The following is a 22,101-nucleotide window of genomic DNA, read 5'->3' on the forward strand; positions in this document are numbered from 1 at the left end:
AAGCTATTAAAAAACTGCCTCGGGATATATGAAACATATAAACACAGAAAATGAGTTGGTGAGAGAATCATTGTGACGTAGCCTTAGAAAAATGAGCTTCTGTCGCAGTGAAAGCTAAAGCAAGAAACAAGTAGAGTTGTGTTATTATTAGATGGTAATAACTTGGTTGCCTGGTGTTTGGTGTTGAAATACTCCACAGAAACAATCAGACTACACTTTTAAAAAAATGTTTATCCAGCCTCTGTTTCAGTCTTGCTATTTCAGGCTTTTTAGTTCAGCCATTTCAGGCCAGAGGAGTAAACATTACCCAAAATGAAACCTACGCACAGTAACTAACAGTGAGGGGATTAACTGAGAAAAGGATGGGGTGAAACGCAGAGGTGGGTGGGGGTAAAAAGAAGGGTGGGGTGGGGGAGGTGATGTCTTACTGTAAATGACACGTCCTCTGTGTTGAGGAAGAGCAGAGGACGACCCTGCTCTGCTGGGCATCAGTTTTCTCCCACACTACGTCTTGTTGATGAGAACCATGACTCGAAGCTTCTCGGGAAAAAATACTGCAGTACTCTCGGCTCTGACGTCACTCTGACAATGTGGTGTGTGTTGTGTTTGAGTATGCTTGTCTTTAGCTGTGGTGTCTCTGCATTGTCATCCAAAATGCATCAAATAATTTGCTTATTGTTCCTAATGTAGTAAAGGGCCCTCCAACAATTTTAGCAAGTGGCGCCCCCAGAAATTTTCCATAGGGGCAGCCAGAAATCCAAATCTTGGGGTGGCACACCAAAACTGAAAACCATTTCTAAATTTCAGGGATTCATTGTTCTGTTGAAGCACATAGGGTAGGTGAAAAATATGTCACTATGAGGGTTAAGGAATTGCAGACTGATATACTGTGGTTTTCTATTTTACAGTTAATATTACTATTTGGATGAACAATAATATTGCCATGTCATCTGTATTGGCAGATACAGTATTGGCTTTAAAATTAAATATCAGAATCGGCCAACATGCTAATTTCTGACAATATCACACAATATATATTTTTTAGTGACAAAGTTAAAAGGTACAAGACATGAATGTTAAATTTAAGTATTTTTCTTATTTTGCATCATGATAAGAGTATGCATAATATGATGTTCCACTACAGAATCACTAAATTATGTGGGGGGAAAAAAGTGGATATATCCACATCGGTTTCGGTTATTGGCCAAATGTATTGTTATTTATTAACATATTGGATATCGGCAAAAAGCTAATATTGTGCATCCTTACTACTTATCTGATGTGCATCTGCATAGACTAATACTGATACATTTTGACTTCCAAAGCAATCTTGTTTTAATGTGTTATATATCTGTGTATACATATGTTGAGTGATTAATTGTTCTTTAAATAGGCTGGATGTCTTTTCCTTAAAAAGACAAATGGCGTGTCCAGACTTTTTTTTACTGGTGTGGCCCAGGTGGGGCATCGACTTATGCAGGGGTGGCATGAAGTACAAGCGTTGTGGAGGGCACATGCATCAGCATAGCTTTAATTGACCATTTTTGTCTCCACTACTCATACCTACTTAAATTACTAATGTTTCAGTGTCTTACGTTCCTGTTTATAGTTTAGTTTAAAAGATAAATAGACCTACCAATCACAACACAAATGTAAAACAAACCTCCCATACTTTATCAAAGACATTGTTCCTCCAAATGTAAATAGTTCGAAAGGAAGTATAAAGTTCCAAAAAATTAAAATAAATAAGCCTGTGTGAACAAACTTTTTAACGTCAATTTTGTACTAATTTATTTGAATGTAAAACTGGTCAGGCTAGACACACTCTGGCACATTACTGCCTCTCAGGTTCAAATTCAGTTTACTCGTCAAACAGTTCAAACTGATTGGGTCAGATAATCAATCTTAACTCTAGGCCACTCCCTACACACTCCCCTGTGAAAAGGTAGCCTACATTGATTGTAAATAACAAAACATTTACTGGGAACAAGTCTTCGCAAGTTTAGGGGAGACTCATGAATGTCCATAGAACCCATTTTCATTCTGATATGTAAAGGTGAAGGGTCAAGGGACCCCTTTGAAAATGGCCATGCCAGTTATTCCCTTGCCAAAATTTAGCCTAACTTTGGAGCATAATTCAGCCCAAGCTATGCTAACATGGTTGGTACCAATGAATGCCTTATGTTCACTGGTTTCACAAGAAACTACCTTTGTGCTAGCTTGAAATTAATGTGCCACAGCCTCTTAAACATTTTAATAGTAATTTTAATTCTTTTCATAGTGGGCTGGCAGTTAAATCAGGTGAGACATACCCTGGACCTCCTTGGGTTCACCACTGTTTTACACTGTCAGGCATGAGAGTGATATCAATCTTTTCATCTAGCAAAAAAGCAACTAACATGATGTGGAACTATACCTTACAGTACTTTCTTGAATGTACTTCATTACTTTTCACAGCTGATTGAAGGAAAGATAGCAATAGAAGCCTGACAATGGCCAATGTCAAGTGCAAAGCCAATGAGATGTCTCTGACTCCTACCAGCACACCCCAAATCACTTTGCGCTCTAACACTCAGCTATTTACATTCATCTCAGCTCCTCACACCCAGGTCACGCTTATGTTTCAAAGGTTGATCTCAGCTACGCTCAGAGAGAGAGTTGAGGCTCTAAGACGACCAGGGAGAGGCTTTCTTACTGTCAAAACAATCCAATCAACAGTGGTCGCTTCTGCCCTCTGCCTCTCCCCCAGACTCTCTCATTCCTCGACTCAAGACTTTTTATCCTTTCCTCTGGACCTTTGTCTCTTCTGCCAACATCTCTTGCTACTCATACATACCATTTACAGTAATTGATGTTCTTATCTTAAAATGAGTCCAATATTTAGATGAGGTTCTATTCTCATTGACATTCTTATTTCATCAAACTTACCAAATCTTCCATTATATTATTACTTTCATTATTATGGAGCACAGAAATGTGGTTCTTGGACTCAGTGACAAGATAATGGTAATGTAAGAGAGCAAAGAGACAGAATGGATTTTTTCAGAGCAGACAGCGAACCCTGACTGAGTAGCAGAGACGAGAAACATTAAGCAAAGAAGAAAATGTGATCTGACTGAAACTGTGATTATGAATTACTCAAGCGATGTATGTTCCTTTAAATAAGTCAAAATTAACTTGGTTTCACACACGGGACACATACAATGTGGGGACAGTCCTGTGTTTGTTTGACCAACACCCCCTTATTTGACTTTTGCTCTTTATACTCCTTACTGCTTTACTCCTGGTGCATTGATCATGTGTTGGCAGCCTTCATGATGTAGGTTACAAACAAATTCTGGGGCATTACTTTTGTGGATATGCATACGTACAGTGCATAAGAACAGCCTGGTGTTTCTACACTTTGGTAGTACAACTTTTACAGAAGTAAAGGTTCCGAGTATGTCTTCCACCTCTGGTTAAGATTAGGGATGTCCCAATCTGATCTTAAACATTGGAATGGGGGCTGATCAAGGCATTTTTGACTGATGGGTATCGGAATACTTTGTTTATAGAGAATCTGATCCTTTGTTTCATGTCAACGGTCACATGGGTGTTTTTACTTCCATGGATAAATGAAAATGCAGTTTGAGACTGTCTACATTATTTACCAAAGTTATGGGTACTCTTTTCATTTCAGTTTAGTGTGCCTTTTGGGGTGTTTTTCCACCCTGCTCAGAGGAGACAGAGACAGGGGTGCTGAGTTTACTACCACCTCTCTCACCACTGCAAGTATGCAAGCTTGGCAAGCAAAAAGCCAACATGGCTTATTTATTAATGAAGGGTTATATGCCCCAAAAAGATGGACAGACAATTAAAATAAACACTCAACAGAATACAGATCATTCAGGTTACTGAGACACAGGCCGCACTGCAGCAACAGCTCTGAAAGGTACAGAGACAGTCCCTCAATACAGCAACAAGGGCAAAAGATTAAATGGCGGGTTTGTCATTTTATAGTTTATTTTGTTAAATGAATAAATACATAATAAAGGGCTAAAAAATACATTTAAAAAAACATCAAAGAACAGCTTGGATGAAGGTGCTACAATTTTTGATGAATAAGATAAGGCACCTGTTCAGCTGAAATCTTAAAATGTTTTATTTTCTCCATTATGCAGCTCGCAGAAAGATAAGTTAGGAGTGATTACCAGGAGAACCACAGGGCAAGATCCTGAAAAAAAAAGGACCATGACATGGGGGTATGGAAACAGAGTGCATCAGCATATCAAATGAAATGCAAAAGGTCATGGGCAGAAAGGAAAGGGAGTTTACAAAGGGAGTAAATTGAGAAACTTATGAAACTGAAGATGGGGCGGCCTTCAGATTTTTGGTGGAGTGGTTGGGGGTTTGCTGGCTGTGTTTTGGAAGGCTGTCTGAGAGAGAGCTGCAGTAGCCCAAGCAGGACATAACCATACAAAAAAAAAAGTTTTGTAAGGATTAGAAAATAGGATGGAGGTTATTAAGAGCAAACCTACAGGAGTGCTGCGTGGTTGCAGTCTGGGTGCTGCCTGACAGTTGGTTGTCTTGAGGCAGGCAAAGACTCTTGGCAGTCGGTTCAGCAGTAAACGTGGTCTTGTCAGCAGTGATGGAGAGGCCTTGCAGAGGGCAGGACTTTCCAGGGGAAAAAAAGCAGCACAGTATTGTTGAGACTAAGTTTGAGGTGGTGGGCAGACATCCAACTGGAGATGTCAGTGAGGCTCGTGGAGATGCGTGCCTCAACCTGAGTGTCAGAGGATGGAAAAGAAAAGTTGTGGAAGTTAATGATATATATACTATCCTGTGTAGCAGATGAAATACTACATAAGGCAAAGATGAATGTTGGAGCAATTTAGACGGGTCAACACCATTTGCTTCAAAGAAGAGGTGAAGAAATGGGCTGACGGTTGCAGCTCAGTGGTGTGGGTTAACAAAATCAGGAAATTTAATATTTTGTCTTAACCTTGCAAAGTTCTATAGTGATCATATTTCATGCCACTATTGTCTTGATCAAAACTATAAAATCTAATGTGCAAAATTAACATGTAATCTATGAGTAAGTGCAGGTTGAGGCTTTGTTCAGACACGTGTGAGAGGAGAGTGAGGATAATGAGGAGGAGAAAGAAGGAAAAAAGCTGATAGTGGAAACTAATGTAGTGGAATACAGTGTCAAGAGGTTTTAGAGTGATAGCATACTTGAGAGAGGAGTCAGGCTCACTCTATATTTGCTGGGTGTGGCTGCAGACATGAATCAGTGTGTGTGAAAACTATCACTGCACTGGACAAAATTCCTGAAAATGTACAGTATGCACAGTGTAAATATGTATAGCACATAATTCAATATTAAATGCACAGGAATGAAACATTGTATTCATTTGGACAATTGGGATTTTGTGAACCAAAGTGCGTTCGTTTAGATGTGCCTGACATCTGGATTTGCTCTCTGGCTACCTTTTGGTATGTGTCTCTACATTTAAAACGTTTTTTAAGCTGTAATTATAATAGTTCATAATATCAATGTTTTCATTGTCAGATAATAAAGTCCTCCATTTGCAGAGGTTTATTCTCCTCTAACAAGATGCAAGACTCTTGCTCAGTCTTCTTATTTAGTTCATTGCCTTCAATGGGTTACTGCAATGATACTCAACTTATGGCCCATGGGCCAAGTGTGGCCTGCAACACAGTGCCAGGTGGCCCCTGAACATTTTCTAATTCACAATGAAAGTAAGTTGATTTATACTGGGATTTTTTTGTACGTTGAATGTAAATAAGGTGCCAGATAAAAACAGCATCAAAATAGAGCTTGTTTACACAATAAAAAAAAGTTTGAGGGAAAGATCCTGGCCCCAAATGTGCCTGGCTTTGAAGTCAATTTTTTCAGTGGTGAAACAGTGGAATTCCAACTGCCGGATCCATCACATGATGCTGTCATCTATGAAAAGACTTACAGACTTACATGGCAAAAGAAATATCTGCAAATCAGTGGATACATTTTTTGAGCATCACAGCCCCCCCGTGAAATTTACTATCAAAATTCGATCCATTATGGTCTGATAACATTTGGAAAGTCTGGGAGAGCCACAAGATTTTATCTCCATTCAAATTAGTGGATTGGTAAACTGGAAGTAGCTGGCTCGGCCAGTGAACGTCTCTGTTGAATTGCTTTATGGGCCCAGTGATGCAGAACCAGTGCTGATCATCTAATTACTTTTGTCTAAAACATTTCATTTGAACATTGTTGCCTTTGTGCCCCATTAGCAACTTCCACAGAAATAAACAGGATCTTGTCTCCAACTCTGTACCCAGTTGTCTTTATACATCCAGGAAAAGATCCCCCGGCTCTCTGTGGTGGGGTCTGGGGGATCTTTGTCAAGTTATGCCCTGAATGTCCTCAGATCCTTGAAATGCCCCTGCATACACCTGACCTATGCAGGCTTATGTGACTGGATTTGTATCTTGTCAAAGAACAGTGAGAACAACAAACATCAAAAAAGGTGGAAAACAGGCAATTCCTTGATTATATACTATACTGATAAATATTAGTAATGTTTGTTTTTTAACTGACTCCTGATCTCCTGACATTTTGCAAAAGTGGCCCCCAAGCAAAGCTAGTTGAGTATACCTGAATTGCTGTATTTAAAAGAAATAGCACCTAACTTTAGTAATGCCCTTTTCACATTTCTACCTGTAGACTTGGGTGGCTAGACTTGTTTATTAGAAAATGAGAAACCTACAAGCATTTATTTTTGGACTACCAATAGTTATAACTCAGCATTACCAAATAAAAAGCCAGAGATCAGTTTTTCTTTTAAATGACATATAACTGATCTACAAAATGATTAATTTACATGCATTACCACTGATAAAGTCCTTTTGCATGCTGCATTTTACAGTAAAGAGTGAACAGGTGCATTGTTTTTAAAAACTGGGGAAAAAGAGGTTTCATAGTAGAGTATTTATGATCACACAATGACACATTTTGAGGAGTGTAAACTATTTTTTCTTTCAAACTTCGCTTGGCTGACTTATAATGTTACTACAACAGTTAAAAGTGCAAGCCAAAGGTCCAGAGCTTAACTTATGCATTTTTGCACTCAAGCTATTGTATCGCGAGAGCAGGGGAAGAAAGGGAAAAAAAGTTTTGGGGAAAGTTGAGCAGAGCAGAGGGATGAGGAAAGAGCTGTGCTGTGAGGGAGAGACTCAGTGAGTTCTGCCATTCTCATCCTCTGGAATGCATCAGCTCCTCTAACTTATCTGTGCAAAGTCAACACGCAACTGGATGCGCACGAGCAAAAGTTACGATGCGCATCTATTTATAGCAGCTCAGCAAAACGTTTGAGTGACTTTTCTTCTCCTGCGCAGTTTTTCTTCTAAACGTTTATTCAGCAATACCTGCAAGTTAAGAGTGAAGTAGTCCTCTGTCGGGTCTGAGGCGAATCTCCTGTTCGGGAGACAAGGTAAAGTAAAACTCACTCGTGCGCAATTTTGCGCGTTATTATGTTTACACTGCATGCTTTTGCTACTCTGAGCAGAATTATTGTTTTGTAACTTAATAACTGTAGAAGTCATATCATACCATCCTCTTCTCAGAGTGCAGCTGAGTTGTTTTTTTCTTTTGTGCGCAGCATCTTCTCCACTCTGAGTCTTTTCCAAACTTTTTTTTATATTATTGTTTTGCAGCTTTGACTCCAGACTGCAGAGGTCGACGGGGCTGGGGAACTAGTTTAGAAGACTTTCATTCTTCCGAGCACTGGAGTTGTTCACACTTGATAGTGGATATGTCGGACAGTAAGTGTAGAGGACGGCTGCTGCAGTTGGCCGTGGCTCTGGTGGCCTTGCTGTCGCTCTGCGCCCAGCTTGGAGACGCTGCAGAAGTGGTGGACACCGGAGACAGCGAGCTGGTGACCAAGCAAACCGACTCCAGAGCCAGCAGGGCCAAGAGGAGGGGAGGGTCGGACGTTCTCAGAGGGTAATGTGACTATGATAATCCCTATTAGTCCAATTTGGGAACAGTTTCTTTTCTTCCACTTTGTGCCAGTTCTCAACAACTTTAAATTTAAATGAGCATCTTTTTGTGTATATTTGAGCAGGTGTTCACTGCTTTTTCTAGTCTTTCATGATCATTGAAGGTCAGAATACACTGTTTTAATCAGGCTGGCTGAGACCCATGGGTGACATTGTCTATGATGGGAAGTTTGGAGCAAAGTTTAGTAATTAAATACTGGCAAGAATATCACATTCCTGCTGACTGCAATAATAAATTACATCCAAACAAAGGAGGCCATTGGTCGTGTGTGGCTGTGGCAGAGAGAGAGAGAGAGAGAGAGAGAAAGAAAGAAAGAAAGAGAGAGACTAACAGCTTAATCCTCTTTCTGGCCAAAAACACCACACCCCAGTTGTGGATAAATCACATCTGCAGCTGTACACAGTGGGTCACTGCTGGAGAGGTTTTGTGTGTGTGTGTGTGTGTGTGTGTGTGTGTGTGTGTGCGCGTGTGCGTGCGTGCATGCATGTGAAGAGAGAGCGAAAAAGAAAGACAGACAGAAAGAAAGCAAGAAGGAAAATAAAGAAGGTCTGTGTCCAGTGATGACAGCAAACAGCTGATGAAGGTCACACAGTAGACAGCTCAATGAGCGTTCTCTACAGGCATTTTTATTTGACATGCTTTAAGTTAATTTATCAGAACATCTGGGTTCAGAGGCAGGAAGTGCATACAGGCTGCATACTGTGTCATGCTGACTTGCAAGTATGAGACTGTTTCGGAGATCCAAAGGGCTTCATTACTCACCTCATAGATCTGTTTGGAGTTACGCTGTGCAGTATATACACTGACCCCTGGGGTCAATACATGCCTGGTGGGCGGTTATAAATCCTCATATGTTGGCCTGTCACTGACCTGTAGGTGGCAGGGTGGCTCAGGCGTTCACTTCCATGTCAGATGAAATGTTCTTTTACAGGTGCATCGAATTTCTTAAAACACCTTGTGCAGCAAAATATTTTCCTCAACAGTAATATTTTGTGTTGCCAAATGCTGCATGCCAGGCCGCGCCCGACAGCAGCAAGATCCGTGCAAGTAGCAAACACCATAGCATAGTCCATTGGTTCCCAACATAAGGGTTAAGACAGCCATAGTGGGTAGCAACATCAGGGATCACAACAAAATTGTAGCACTTAATAATATCCCATACTTTGTCTTAAGATATTTTTCTTGTGAAGTAATAAAATTTAGTTTTATCTAACAATCACTCTTCGACTGAGCTGCTCACTATTCATGACACCCACGAGGAGGGATCATAGGCTTGTAAAAAGGTTTTGCTTCACCGAGTGGGGTTACAATAGAGGTATGAGTGGCCCAAAAATCAGGCCTGACCCTGCATGAACCCACATATTTTCTGTCCAAGCCTGATTAAAATCCCTATTTACTACTGCACTTTTTTTTTTCAATAATAAAGGGATAATTTGTCGATTTTCAACCAGCCTTGTATCAATACAATGTGGGTAGTTGTGTAGATTTACTGAGATAAACTTTCCTCCATCTAATCAATGCTTAGATATGCCCACTTGGACAGAGTTTCACTGGCTTTTGGGCCTGTGGCCATTGATGTATTATTAGACCTGGATACAGCCATGGAGGCTGGGCCCTGTTAATTCCTGTGAGAGCTTCTCAGTAGCATATGAATCAAAACAAGCCTCTTGACAGTAAAATTAGTCATTTCACGGAGGTTTTGATGCTCATAAAATCTATTCACTTATTTGCAGACATCTCTTTCCCAATGTAAGTCGCTGGGAAAAAGTTTCTGCACCCCACGGCATCACGTGACGGATGCTGACAGTGTAATTCCACTTTTGGCCACTATGTAAAATTTGCTTCAAAGCCTGGCACACTTTCTGGGAGCTTGGCTGTTGCTTGAACTACAGACGGTACTCATGCATTTTTATATTGCCTGCCAAAGCTGCCGCCTCAAACTGACACAAAGAGTATACAGCTGATCAAGACACACACCCACCCCTCTCTCTGTCTCTCAAACTCAGACCGAAATGCGATAAAACGGTAAAACTAGGCAGCGCTGATTGCATATAAGACTCTGTGACCTCATTGCCTATTTATCGCCAAAACAAATTTCAGAAACATGTTTTAGCTTACCGTTTAACTGTAATTCAGGATCTGGCCAGCCGCCATTTTTTCACAAGGACCATTCCACATTACTTCAAGCGCATTGCATTCTGGTAGTTGTAGATTTTCTACCTCTTGAGCAAAATCACCCTTTTTCTCTGGTAATTGGGCACCAATTTCTGCTGTAGACATGTCTAGTTTTATGTGAGGGTCTTCTTTATGTCATTGAAATACTTCTTGAAGTCTTTTCAGTGCAGCAACAGACATTTGTGACAAGATTTCCAACACGTGCCTTCTCCTACCAGATGTTCAGCACAGCCCAAAAACTGTTGTATGCCATATATATTAAGTAGAGGTTGTTAAACATTTCTCCCTTTCAACTAGAGCAGGGAGTTGATATGGGTTGATGGCAACATAAATCCTACATTATTCATGGCATAACACAGTAGAAAAGCTCTGCATTTAAAAAAGTAAAAAAATGGAAATAGGAGTGAACCTGATCTGATTCAAGGCCAGGGAACTTTCTAGAAATTACAGTCCAACCCATCCTGAACATGTTGGATTGGGTTTGGGCTGAAAATCAAAGCTTTGGGTCACAAGCAAAAAACATGTACTGCGATGTTGTTGCTCAAGATGTCTTTAGTAATTTTCATGGCCATTTTATGCTTTTTTGTGTGTGTGTGTAAAAGTTTGATTTCATTATTTGGGGAGGGGCTGTGCATTTGCTAATCAAACAAATATAATTTGAATATTGAGTGATATGGGGAATGTGACGACTGAATGTCGATCCCGCTGTCTTTGAGCAGTGTACTGTTATTCCTGCTGTGTCTGATGAAGTTTTATGCAGTGTTGGGCGTCCAGAGACAGGAGATTTGTTGTTATAGTTTATTGGTCAGTAATTGATGAGCTTCCATCATGCAGTAGGAGATGTCTTGGGTCAAAGGAAGGTGGGTGTTACATGTTGTAAAGCCATCAATGATAAATCTGTGGTTGTGGTGTATAGGAATAAAACTGATGTGACTTAAGTGCAATCTGCACTGGGTGACATTAGGACTGGGCATTATGGAGAAAATAAAATATCCCAATATTTGACCAAATACCTTGATATCAATAAAGCAACAATATTGTATGATTAACTAATAGTGGTTTCACAAAATATTTACACAATGAGATTTTTGATTAATAATTAACAAAAGCTGGGCATACAAGGTACACTTTGAGCCTGTTGCTGACCCAATTTTTGAGCTGCACATTGCGTTTTGGTGTCAGACTGAATTTTAGCTTTATTTGCCGTGTAGTGTACAGAGGGGAGCGTAGACCAATCATGGCCCAATCAACCGTTTGGATGAATTTCTGGCCTGGCAGAAATTTTAGTTGGCCATCGTCAGGCTCTTGCACAGTTGAAGCATAGCCATGGGTCAATTCCCCAATTGACTTTTAAGCCCTTTTTAGGATGTCTGTCTCTACTTTATTGTGAATCATACCTTCGCTAGCAAACAAACTTCTACTTTCACGCAGGATTAATTCCTTAAAACAAATCTTTATTGACAAATTTTAATAGCCAGAACAGCATACAGAGGCCGACAGACTGTTTTATTGTCTATTTTATATGTAAAGTGTGAGCACTTAGGTTGTGGCTTGACGATCAGACAGCTCAGTGTGAGTACATAAATCAAGAGCTTTGGTTAAATGCGGCGGATAATTTACTCATACAGTGGGAGTTTGAATTGCACAGCATTCCTAAAACAGGCTCAAATTGTTCAGTGTATTCCTCATTTGAAGTGGGTAAGGAAAAAGTATAGAACAGAAAATTACATCACTTTACTGTAATGCAGCTTTTAGAAACCGAAAAAGACAACACAATCAATATTACGATATCCAAAATCTAAAATGATATCTAGTTTCCTGTCAAAGTATTAATATAATATCAACAAGGTTCCCACGTTCATGAAATTCCTGGAAACATTATGAAATCAGAAAAACTGTTTTCCAGACCTGGAGATATTTTGAAATTAACTGAAAGTTTTGGAAAAGTTTTAAGTATACATTGTTTCGGTTATTGTTTAACTCTTTGAAGTCTGAGCAAATTGGCTTGATTTCTTTTAAAAACATGGGAAGAAGGCAATGAGCAACAAGGAGGAAATGTACCAAAAATTAGCAAGACATTATTAAATCGTACAAGAAAATAACCTCAAAATGTGTTAAAAAGGGGAATGACATGAAAGAAGTGCGTAGAATTTATAATAATTTTGTAACATAATTTTGAAAATATAATTGCAATACATTTTACTTAGCTTTTTTTTAAAAAAAATCCCATACACTATTCGTAATTTATTGATAAAAAATTGTGGGAACAATGTATCAATTAAGTGCCCAGTCCTTTGTGACAAGGATCATTGACCCTCTGATGTCTTCCACAGACCAAATGTGTGCGGCTCGAGGAACAACGCCTACTGCTGCCCGGGCTGGAAGACTCTGACTGGAGGAAACCAGTGCATTGTTCGTGAGTATCACCTCCAATCTTTCTCTACTGTTGTAAAATTCAGAACAGGTTGAACTTCACACCATCACCAGCGGTCGTTTCAAAGTCCAGCACCCTGCTGGTTTTTATTAGAGCCATCCAGTTACAGAATATCACACTCGGGATACAAAGTTGTAGTTTGGCCTGTCAGTGTTACGTTACCTGAAATATTTTGTTTGGAAGAAATTCAGTAAGAATATGACTCCTACAGAACAGACTTGAACATTATGTAATAAAAAATATTAAAAACAAGTAGTAGTAGTATGTTCTCTGATGCACCTGTCTGACCTCAGAACAAGTGCACAAACTATTCATTTAAGGGTCCTTTACTCAGGCACAACCTAAATATTTAAAAGTGTTTGATCACCCAATGATTTTACATTAGCAATGGGCTAGTGTGTCTAAGGTTGCAAATCATAATAATTTTCCATAATTGGTTATTGGTAAACTTAACGATCGATTAATCTCTATTTGAAAAAACATAAAAGCTGCTTATTTCAAACAATACCAAATGAGTTTTTCTGTCATATATCAAAGCTCACAGCAACACGTTGCATATACTTTGACAGTATTGCATAGCTTCAATTAATCAATTAAATTTTACACATTCGATTAAATGCTAAATTACAGAATAATCGACTGACGATTACTTGTTACCCCTAAGTGTGGCTAATGATGGCGATAAGCTGATAACATAGCATGAAACAAGCACAAATTGGTAATTCATTCTGGTCCATTTCCTCTGGTATTCTGGCACTGGTTGCTTTTTCTGGTTTCTTTTCTCTTTCATTTTATTTCCTCCCCACCTCTCTCTCTCTCTCTCTCTCTCTCTCTCTCTCTCTCTCTCTCTCTCTCTCTCTCTCAGTAGACAGGAAGGTCTGAGAGGCTGTAGAGTTGTGTGATTGCAGTCTGGCTGGTTGGCTGGCCGGATGCCTGTCGCGGCTCTAATGACATTGTTTAGCAGTGGGGTTCAGGGAGTAGGGGTCAGTGGCTGGACTCTACCTGATGGGAGCTGGTGGCAGGGGACCATGCCAGCAACAGTGTGTGGGAAAGGGAACAACTGAGCGAAAAACAGCCAGCGCCAACTGAAAACACACACTGGTACACATTTATGGCAACAAAGCTCAAAGAAGAAAATAGCTCGATGCCATTGCCAAGTGGGCTTGATATAAACTCAACCATGATATAAAGGAAGGTTGGGCCATATTTGGACTATGGTCTGTTTAAGTTTTGAAGTAGTATAGATTAGAGTTCAGTATGAGGTTTAGACCATGGCCTGGGTTGCACCAAATGAAATTCAAACCTGAAATTCAAAACCCGCAGTGGACAGGCTGACAAGCACCAGATACATAACATGGATTTTCTCTCACGCACAATAAAGACAAATCCTGGCGCCGTAAAGTGAGCACTGTTGTTTTATCTTGCACCTGACAGAGGAGTGTTTTTATGTTGTTTGATCGAGTGTCATGTTTCTCTTTGCAGCAATCTGCCGGAGTTCATGTGGAGATGGTTTCTGCTCCAGACCCAACATGTGCACCTGTCCCAACGGCCAGATTGCCCCATCCTGTGGATCCAAGTCAGGTCGTTAAACATCTCCTCCCCTTTCCCAAGGAGTGAACTCAGCTTGATGGGTTTGAGTATATAGTGTGCATAGATGGGCGTGTTAACTGGTATTTTGCCTATAGATAACATAATAAGGACATGATTTGTGTCTGTCGGAGTGTATGTCAAAACTTTTTGGAAAGCATTCCCTCGGCCACACCCCTGTCTTTTTTTTTTAAATAAAGGAGCTGTAATCTGAAGAAAAACATTTCACCATGCAATAACAATAATGACTAGTGACAAATGATATAAGACATAAAACATGCACTTGTCATATGTTTTGTTTTGTGGGATAAAAATGAGAGACTGTAATTGGCTTTAATTTTTTAAAGCCAATTAAACCACACTGTGCCATTTGCTTTTATTTCTAAAGTTTTCTTCTCCTCATGAGTAATGGGCACTAACTGGCATGGTACAAAAAATATGACATGCTAAGCCAAAGAACCTCCAGAAAGCATCCTTTGAAACTGCGTCAAGCAATTGATATATGTTGCAATCATGTTCTTGCAAATAGCGGTCAATCTTGTGGGTTGTGTGTGTGTGTGTGTGTGTGTGTGTGTGTGTGTGTGTGTGTGTGTGTGTGTGTGTGTGTGTGTGAGAGAGAGAGAGAGAGAAAGAGAGAGTCGTTTTGGGTGTGTGTGTGCTTTGGAAGACATCCACAGTCAACATCTCCTCCATGTTGCTTTCTTGCAGCTCACAGCATTTCAACCCAGTGCGCTCATCTGTTTGCACACCATAAATTTCTAGGAAATTATATCTGAGCATGACTTTCAAAAAACATGGTTCAGAGTGCATTCTGTTTATGTTGTAAATCTAATCTGCAGCACATGTTTGTGTACTCTGAATTTAACTCCCAACATGCTCCGTGTGTGTGTTTGTGCTGTTGTGCCCACAGTCCAGCACTGCAATATTCGGTGTATGAACGGGGGAACATGTACTGAGGACAACTGCCAGTGTCAGAAAGGCTATGTGGGAAACCACTGTGGGCAACGTAAGGAATCGTCCTGAAAACACCACTGTTATACTTTTCAACATCATCAGCATGTTTTAACATGATTTAGATTTATTCAAGACATAAATATGCAATTTAACCTCCATGTCTTAAAGTTTTTTTTTCTTTTAAAGGTCCAGTGTGTAGAATTTAGGGGCATCTATTGTCAGAAATGATATATAATATTCATAACTTTGTTCCTATTAGTTTATAAGCACCTGAAAATAAAAATGTTTTAGATACCTTAGAATTAGTCGTTTATATCTACATACAGATCCCATGTATAAAGAGAAACGGAACAGCATTTGAGGAGGGGCCCTATACATTTATATGAAAGTTGTTCAGTGGCACATGAGCAAGACAAAAAATCCAGCCCTCAAGTCATAAAATTACCCAGTTAATCAGCACTGCTTCCTCACTGTGGGGCCACAGTTCTAGCTACTTCCAATTTAGCGCTCTGCTAACTTGAATGGAGATATGAAGACTGAATTGTGTGGCCCTTGTAGATTATCAAAATAATATCAAGCCAAATGGCTCAAATCCTGACAGTGAAATGAGCTATTTTGGGGTTGTGATGCTCAAAAAATGTATCCACTGATTTACAGACATCTTGTTCACAATGCAAATCCATGAGACAATTTCTTTGATATCCTTCCTATTAGCAATAAAAATTATTTACTTACCAAGTTACTAGCTAAAACATGATCATGGCAAACTTTCTAAAAAGAAGTGCGACAAGACAGGAGATACAAGCAATCTCTTTTAAACATCACTGCATAGAATAACTTCCTGATTCAACTTGCATTGTTACTATAGCTGTGTGTGCACTGTTTTCCTGTGTAAGAAGGATAATAGCCAGTGTTTTGGGTGTTGCCTTTAAATAAAGTGGTTTAGATAATGTGCCTCAGATTGTCTGTAGCTGGTCCGATCAATGGCTGCTCTGTTTGTTGCCCCATCTAACTTATTTTTAGCAATGTCCTCATGTTTCCAGATCTCTGCAATTAATTTAGAGACTGCACCGTAACCAATAAAAATGATGGACAAAACTAAAAACACGAGACCCAAATGGTACAAACCAGGAATAACCTTTGAATTCTTTTTAACTCACGATCTTGTCCTGATGTCAGTGTTGTGTCATTGTTTGTTTTTCTCTCTTTTGGTCTCCAGCTGTTTGTGAAAATGGCTGTCTTAATGGAGGAAGGTGTGTTGCTCCCAACAGATGTGTGTGTACCTACGGCTTCACCGGGGCTCAGTGTGAGAGAGGTAAAGAGTGCCACACTTGCAGTATTTCTCTCAGTCATCTGACATCACATTGTCTCTGTGCTCTACATTCACTACTCACTGCTGCTGGAGTGTATTTTCAAAGCCACATGTGCTGCTTTTCTGAAAACGTGACTCTATGCTGAATGGCGGTTGTTTTTTGTGACTGAAGACAATTCCTGCTTCGTCATGCCACCGGCTCCAGGAATGTGGTTTGTTGTGGAACATTTGCATGTCAAGCTTGAGCTCAGAAGTGACCATTATTTTCCACATCTGCTCTCAAACGACGCTCTGGGGAATGTTATGTCTTTCTAAATGTGCGGTGTTTGTTAACTGAAGACCTCCCAACCTCCTGTGGTTGCTCTCTCGCACATGTGAGCAAAGGCTCCAAAGTATACAAGCACACGCAAACAGAGAGCGGCCTGCGCTGTGTTTGGTGCGTGTGTCTGTGTTTGGTGTATGTGTTGGGGGTCTGTGAAGGTGATGACCTGCAGAGGTCAAAGTGGTGACCTTTTAAAGCTAATATTTGGATTGGCAGCAGAGCTCCTAATTAGTAACGTCCCTTTTAACGAGAACATGCTTCAGAGGCCTGTCAGTCAGGTCTGGATGACAGTTCGTCCTTTAGTTTACTTTAGTGTTTTCTTCAACCCTGCAACTAATAAGACACTATCTGGTTGCCTGTTGAGTCAGTGCCTGGTCTTATCTACTGAAGCACACTGCAACATGTTGTGGCTCTGGTTTCCACTCTTTCCTGTAGAAGCTTGGCCAAAGGGTTTGTGGGACTGTTGAGGAATTCAAATCAGCACGCAGTATTTCTAGATGTTCATATTTTTCAGGGAACACGAGTAATCTCAGCAATGCTCTGCTGTTGTGTCTTGCGTTCTGGTTTCTGATGAAAAGTAAATGTTTAGGCAAAGGATTTGACCATATCTGGCTTTAAAACTTAGTTTTGCCATGTTAGGTGACAAGCATGCATACTGACCACTCACTTTCTGCTGCTTTATGAATGGTTGTGTCATGTCTGCTGTAGTGATAGTGTCTCTCTATGAGTGAAACAGGCAGACTTTTTGTTTTGTGTGTGTGTGTGTGTGTGTGTTTGTATACTTGGAACAGCTGCTTGGAGACCAACTTCCATCTTCTGTTATTAATGTTAACACAGTTCATTGTCCTGAATTGAGGTGTGTTATTGTGTGTTCATGTTTCCATGGGATCTGAGATTTAGATACGCCTGATCTGGTCAGTGCAGGGCATTATTATAATTTTAAAGTGCTGAATATACAGTATATATATCAGCTGGATGTCCTTCCTGGGTGTCTTAGCAATTTCAAAATATAAAATAAACATAAACAGCCATATTGAGCTGTTCTGCTAAAGTTTATGTACACAGTGCTTTCATCAGCTTTTTGCATCCTTAAAACTAGAAATAACTAAGTCTAAAAATAGTTAAACAAAATTGCCTTACAAGGAACCTAAACTGAAGCCTTCAGGGTGAAAGTCCTTGTTTGGCCCATATTCATCCGCCACTCTCTATCATGGTCTTTGTCACTCTTTATACTATGTCACCTGACTTTCTGGCAAGTCCTGAATTTTTTTCTTGTCAGTATACGACTTTTTAATTATTTACGTATTATTCTGACTTTTATGCAAAAAATAACTTTAATTGTTTACAATTACAACTTTTTCCTTGAATTACTATTACTTTATTTTCATTATTTTAGTCATTTAGTTAATTTATTTAGCAAAAATTCCAAATGCACACTGATCCTAACTTTTAAAAAGCGAGGATGTGCTACTTTTTCTGTTGTGAATATCTTTGGGCTGTGGACTGTTAGTTAATCAAATAGTTTGTCAACTATTTAAGTAATCATCAACTGATTTGATAATAAATTGATTGTTTTAAATACTTTTTTGTTAGAGACAAAAAAAAAGAAGTCAAAGTTCCCTGATTCCAGCTTCAAGGCAATGCAGTTGAGAACAGCATCTTGTGCGGATGGACATGTTTCACCATTTTCTGACATAAGACAAAGTAACTAATTGTTTAATTTAGAAAATAATCAACAGATTAATTGGCAATGAAAATAATCAATATTTGTGGCAATACTGGGTAGATGAACAAAAGCTGTTTGAAGATGTATTCTTGGGACCTGTTATGAGCATTATTCATCATTGTACCGACCAAATAGTATTTTACTGACTTGTTAATCATTACAGTTATCAACAGATTGATCAATAATGAAAACAATCTGTATTTGCAGTCCTTTAAATGTATCAGTTATTTAGCCCTTCATCTGGCGTTCAGAAGTAGAGAAAGTAGGCCAACGGATACAGTGGCGTTTTGGGTTAAGTTACTTTCAGTGGAATTTCCTTGGCTTCTATCCATCACCTCCCAAGGGAAAGCCATTGTGCTCTCACACCAACACAAGCACATGCATAAAGTACATGTGTACACACATCCAAGCACACATGCACAACCCTGCACTGTTAATGCAATTTACAGAACCTTGTCCCATTATGGCTTGATCTTATCACATTAGCAAGAACACGAGGTTTTTCACAAACACGTGATCTGACCAGAGGAGAAATAACTGCACTCAGGACTCAGAAGATTTCTTGGATGTGGAAAGATCCTGTTGCAATCAGGGCTCAACATGAACACATCCCTGCTGCAGGGCTGTGTGATTCTGAGCTGCCAAGGTGACTGGTGATCTGCTGACCAGTGGTCCCACCACCAGGCACAGATGGCCGCAGTGAAAATGCAGCCTGGTACGTCAGTGCGTCCTTTGTTGGCTATAAATGTGATTTAGCCTGGAATGTGGGATTGATGCGATCCAGCCACGCCGCTGCTGATCGCTTTTTGCTCCTGCTGCAGAGTCGTTTAGCTACGGAGCAATAAAGTTGAGCTTTCGGTGTGACGCCATAGAGTTCACTTGGGACGGTGGTGAAAGACTGGCCTGAAAAGGCAACACGTGAGTTACACAGTCAGTAAGTCAGCAGCCAGAGCACAAGAGGGAAGTCGGTCAGTCAGCTGAGGCGCTCTCTTGTCTCTTAATGCCTCGCTGACTTTCCCCTATCAGGCTCTGTTCAAGCCCAATGCAAACCCCAGTGGATAGATAACCAAGTGTGTATGTGTTTGAGTGCGTGCTCTACTTGTTAGTCCTGGGAGGATGGAGAAATCTGCTGACAGGCCAGTAGGGAAGGCCCCACCCAGATATAAGACCCAATAACACATGCAAAGAAACACACACAAACATATGCACACGCGAATACATGCGCACAAATTACGCCGATGTTAAGGCATGCAAGGATTCTGTGAGCCCCATCTGAAAGGAGGGTAGATTGGGGATGGGTGGATCTGGAAAGGTGGACAGATTTTTGTGTGTGTACAAACATTTTGGAGTTAATCCAGGAAACTCTTTTGACCCACTTCCCGGCGGGCTTCCCTCCTGTTCACACCGAGGCAGTTGTTGTGCATAAACTCACCGGTCATTGAGGAAGCCAACATTTCTATTGTGTTCCTAAAGTTACTGAACCTCTCCACAGACGTGCAATTGCCTGCTAATGAGTCAAAACAAACTCCCATATTAAGATGCGTGTTTACTGACAATGATATGCAGACATGATTGCAAAAGTAGGGCAGTAAAGCAAAAACAAGAGCAGCATTTTTTTTTTTAAGTTTTGGTCTGTTTTGAGATCATCTCTGGCTAGACTGCGGATGAGGGGCTGGGACATTGGCTGGGATTCTGTATGTGTGTGTATTTGAGTGCGTTTGTGTGTGAACACGTGCGATTGCTCCCAGATGTACAGGACATGGGTGGATCCCCCAGCTGTATGCAGTTCACAGAGAGACAGTAAGATGACATGAGATGAAATGACACCACTTTCACCCTACAGCTGTCCGCCTCTCCCTGTTTACCTCAGCTGACTGTTTAAGTGCTGCGCTTGTATTTGCTTTACTTCGTGCTCAGATCTTTGTGTTTTCAGTGTTTGCTCTCCTCCACTAACAGCTGTAATGAGCAGGTATTATGTCAGATGGATTATGTGTGGCAGCCCGACAGTAATAACACATAAACCTTAATCTGATGAAAAGAGAAACTTGAGGTCTTTGCACAGCCTGCTGTACTTAGCTTATATGGGCGCCATGTAAAAACTTTCCATAGCTCCTGTAATTGCTTTACCTATATACGGTCTATTCCTTTGTTGTTGTAGGTAAGGAAGATAATGTAGGCTTTCAGTAGATACAGAAGATACCTGGCAACTGGAAGGGTTTGTTGACTCAAAGCTGAACATTATTAAAAGCAGTGGTGCATCCCCTACTTAAGTAAAACTCAAAATATGTGAAAATGTTAAGACATAATAAAGTATTTAATTAAAGGTAAAATACCTACATTCAAAATGTTAAAGTAGAAGTGCAGAAGTCAAAGAAAGTACTACATTTATAATACAATGACTTTTGTTCCTTTAAGCGGCATCACCTTTCCTGTGCTGCTTTCAGACGCTTTTCACAAATACTTTAACCTTTGAACCTGAGAAAATTGGTGTGATTTCTTTAAAAAGCATGGTGAACAGGCAATGAGAAACTTGGTAGGAAGTGTTCTACAAACTGCGAGAAATTAATAGATTAAAAAAAATATTTTTTTAAAAAGCTCGGGTAAATGTCTAGGGAATAAGGAAAAAGCTAGAGAAACAACTATAATTATCATTATTACATATTTAAAATATGTTATAGAATTTTTATATATCTATGTTATAGATTTTTTCTTTCTTTCCTTTAATTGTTTTTTTAAACTTATTTTAAGGTAACTTTCTTGAACTTTTTACTAATTTCTCTTTAATTTCTGGGTCTTCTTTCTTTGCACATAACATTCCTCCCATATTTTTGAAAGAAATAAAGCCAATTTGCGCAGGTTTCAAAGGGTTCAAAGAATAGTTTGACACTGAAAAGAAAATGACAAGAATTATAGCACTCTCATAGTTGTCTGTTTAATATGAAGCCGCAGCCAAAAGACATGACACTACCCGATCTGTCCTGGAAAACCAGATTTGTTTAGGTCCTATTCCCTGACCAATGAGCTCCTCAGACCCCAACCATTGAGATCAATGTCTAACCCCAGGCATCTTTGCAAGTGCACAGAACAAATCAAGTTTTTGGTATTGATTGGAACCATGACAAGACAGTTGGCTTAGTTAAGCATAAGACTGGAAACAGGTTAACTCTGCCTTACTCCACCAGTAAAGTTCACCATTTTATTAGATTGTTACATCTAACAGACATGGCAGTGTATCAGTCTTATCAAACTCTTGGTAAGAAAGTGAGAATTGTGTTTTCGAAAATGTTGAACTCTGCAAATGATATAGATGGTGGAGTGTCTAATTAATCCCTACAGCAACTGATGATAATTTGTTCATTTGATAAGTACATGGGATTCCATTGTCTGAATTTGTGCAACCAAATCAAATCAAATCTTTTTTGTATTTCATCACGCATTTCATCACAGTATATAGCTGGTCCAGCTAGTGCTATGTCAAACTTTTAGCACTACTATATATTTTACATAGTTATGTTACAATGCATTAGTGTAGCTCTCGTTTAGCATG

At 39.8% G+C, this 22,101-nt stretch overlaps 1 protein-coding gene and 1 long non-coding RNA gene across 2 annotated transcripts in view; one reads left to right on the plus strand and one right to left on the minus strand.

The window, feature by feature from the left end:
- Positions 1 to 3,987: 3,987 nt before the first annotated feature.
- LOC148190369 (uncharacterized) lies at positions 3,988 to 7,734 on the minus strand. The gene is made up of 3 exons (XR_015776200.1): positions 7,595 to 7,734; positions 7,411 to 7,459; positions 3,988 to 4,762 (listed from the first exon to the last, which is right to left on the minus strand). It is a non-coding gene; the product is annotated as an uncharacterized LOC148190369 (long non-coding RNA).
- A 62-nt stretch (positions 7,735 to 7,796) lies between these two features.
- The window catches only part of fbn1 (fibrillin 1), a 90,196-nt gene continuing 75,891 nt past the window's right edge, over positions 7,797 to 22,101 (plus strand). The window contains exons 1-5 of the mRNA XM_042492016.2: positions 7,797 to 7,987; positions 12,553 to 12,635; positions 14,136 to 14,234; positions 15,151 to 15,246; positions 16,414 to 16,509. Coding sequence (XP_042347950.1) covers positions 7,797 to 7,987; positions 12,553 to 12,635; positions 14,136 to 14,234; positions 15,151 to 15,246; positions 16,414 to 16,509 — 565 coding nt within the window. The remainder of the gene's footprint in view (positions 7,988 to 12,552; positions 12,636 to 14,135; positions 14,235 to 15,150; positions 15,247 to 16,413; positions 16,510 to 22,101) is intronic.

Source organism: Plectropomus leopardus, chromosome 1, assembly GCF_026936395.1.
Source record: "Plectropomus leopardus strain MGB_pleo_1.0 chromosome 1, ASM2693639v1, whole genome shotgun sequence".
In the NCBI taxonomy this organism is placed as follows: domain Eukaryota; kingdom Metazoa; phylum Chordata; class Actinopteri; order Perciformes; family Serranidae; genus Plectropomus; species Plectropomus leopardus.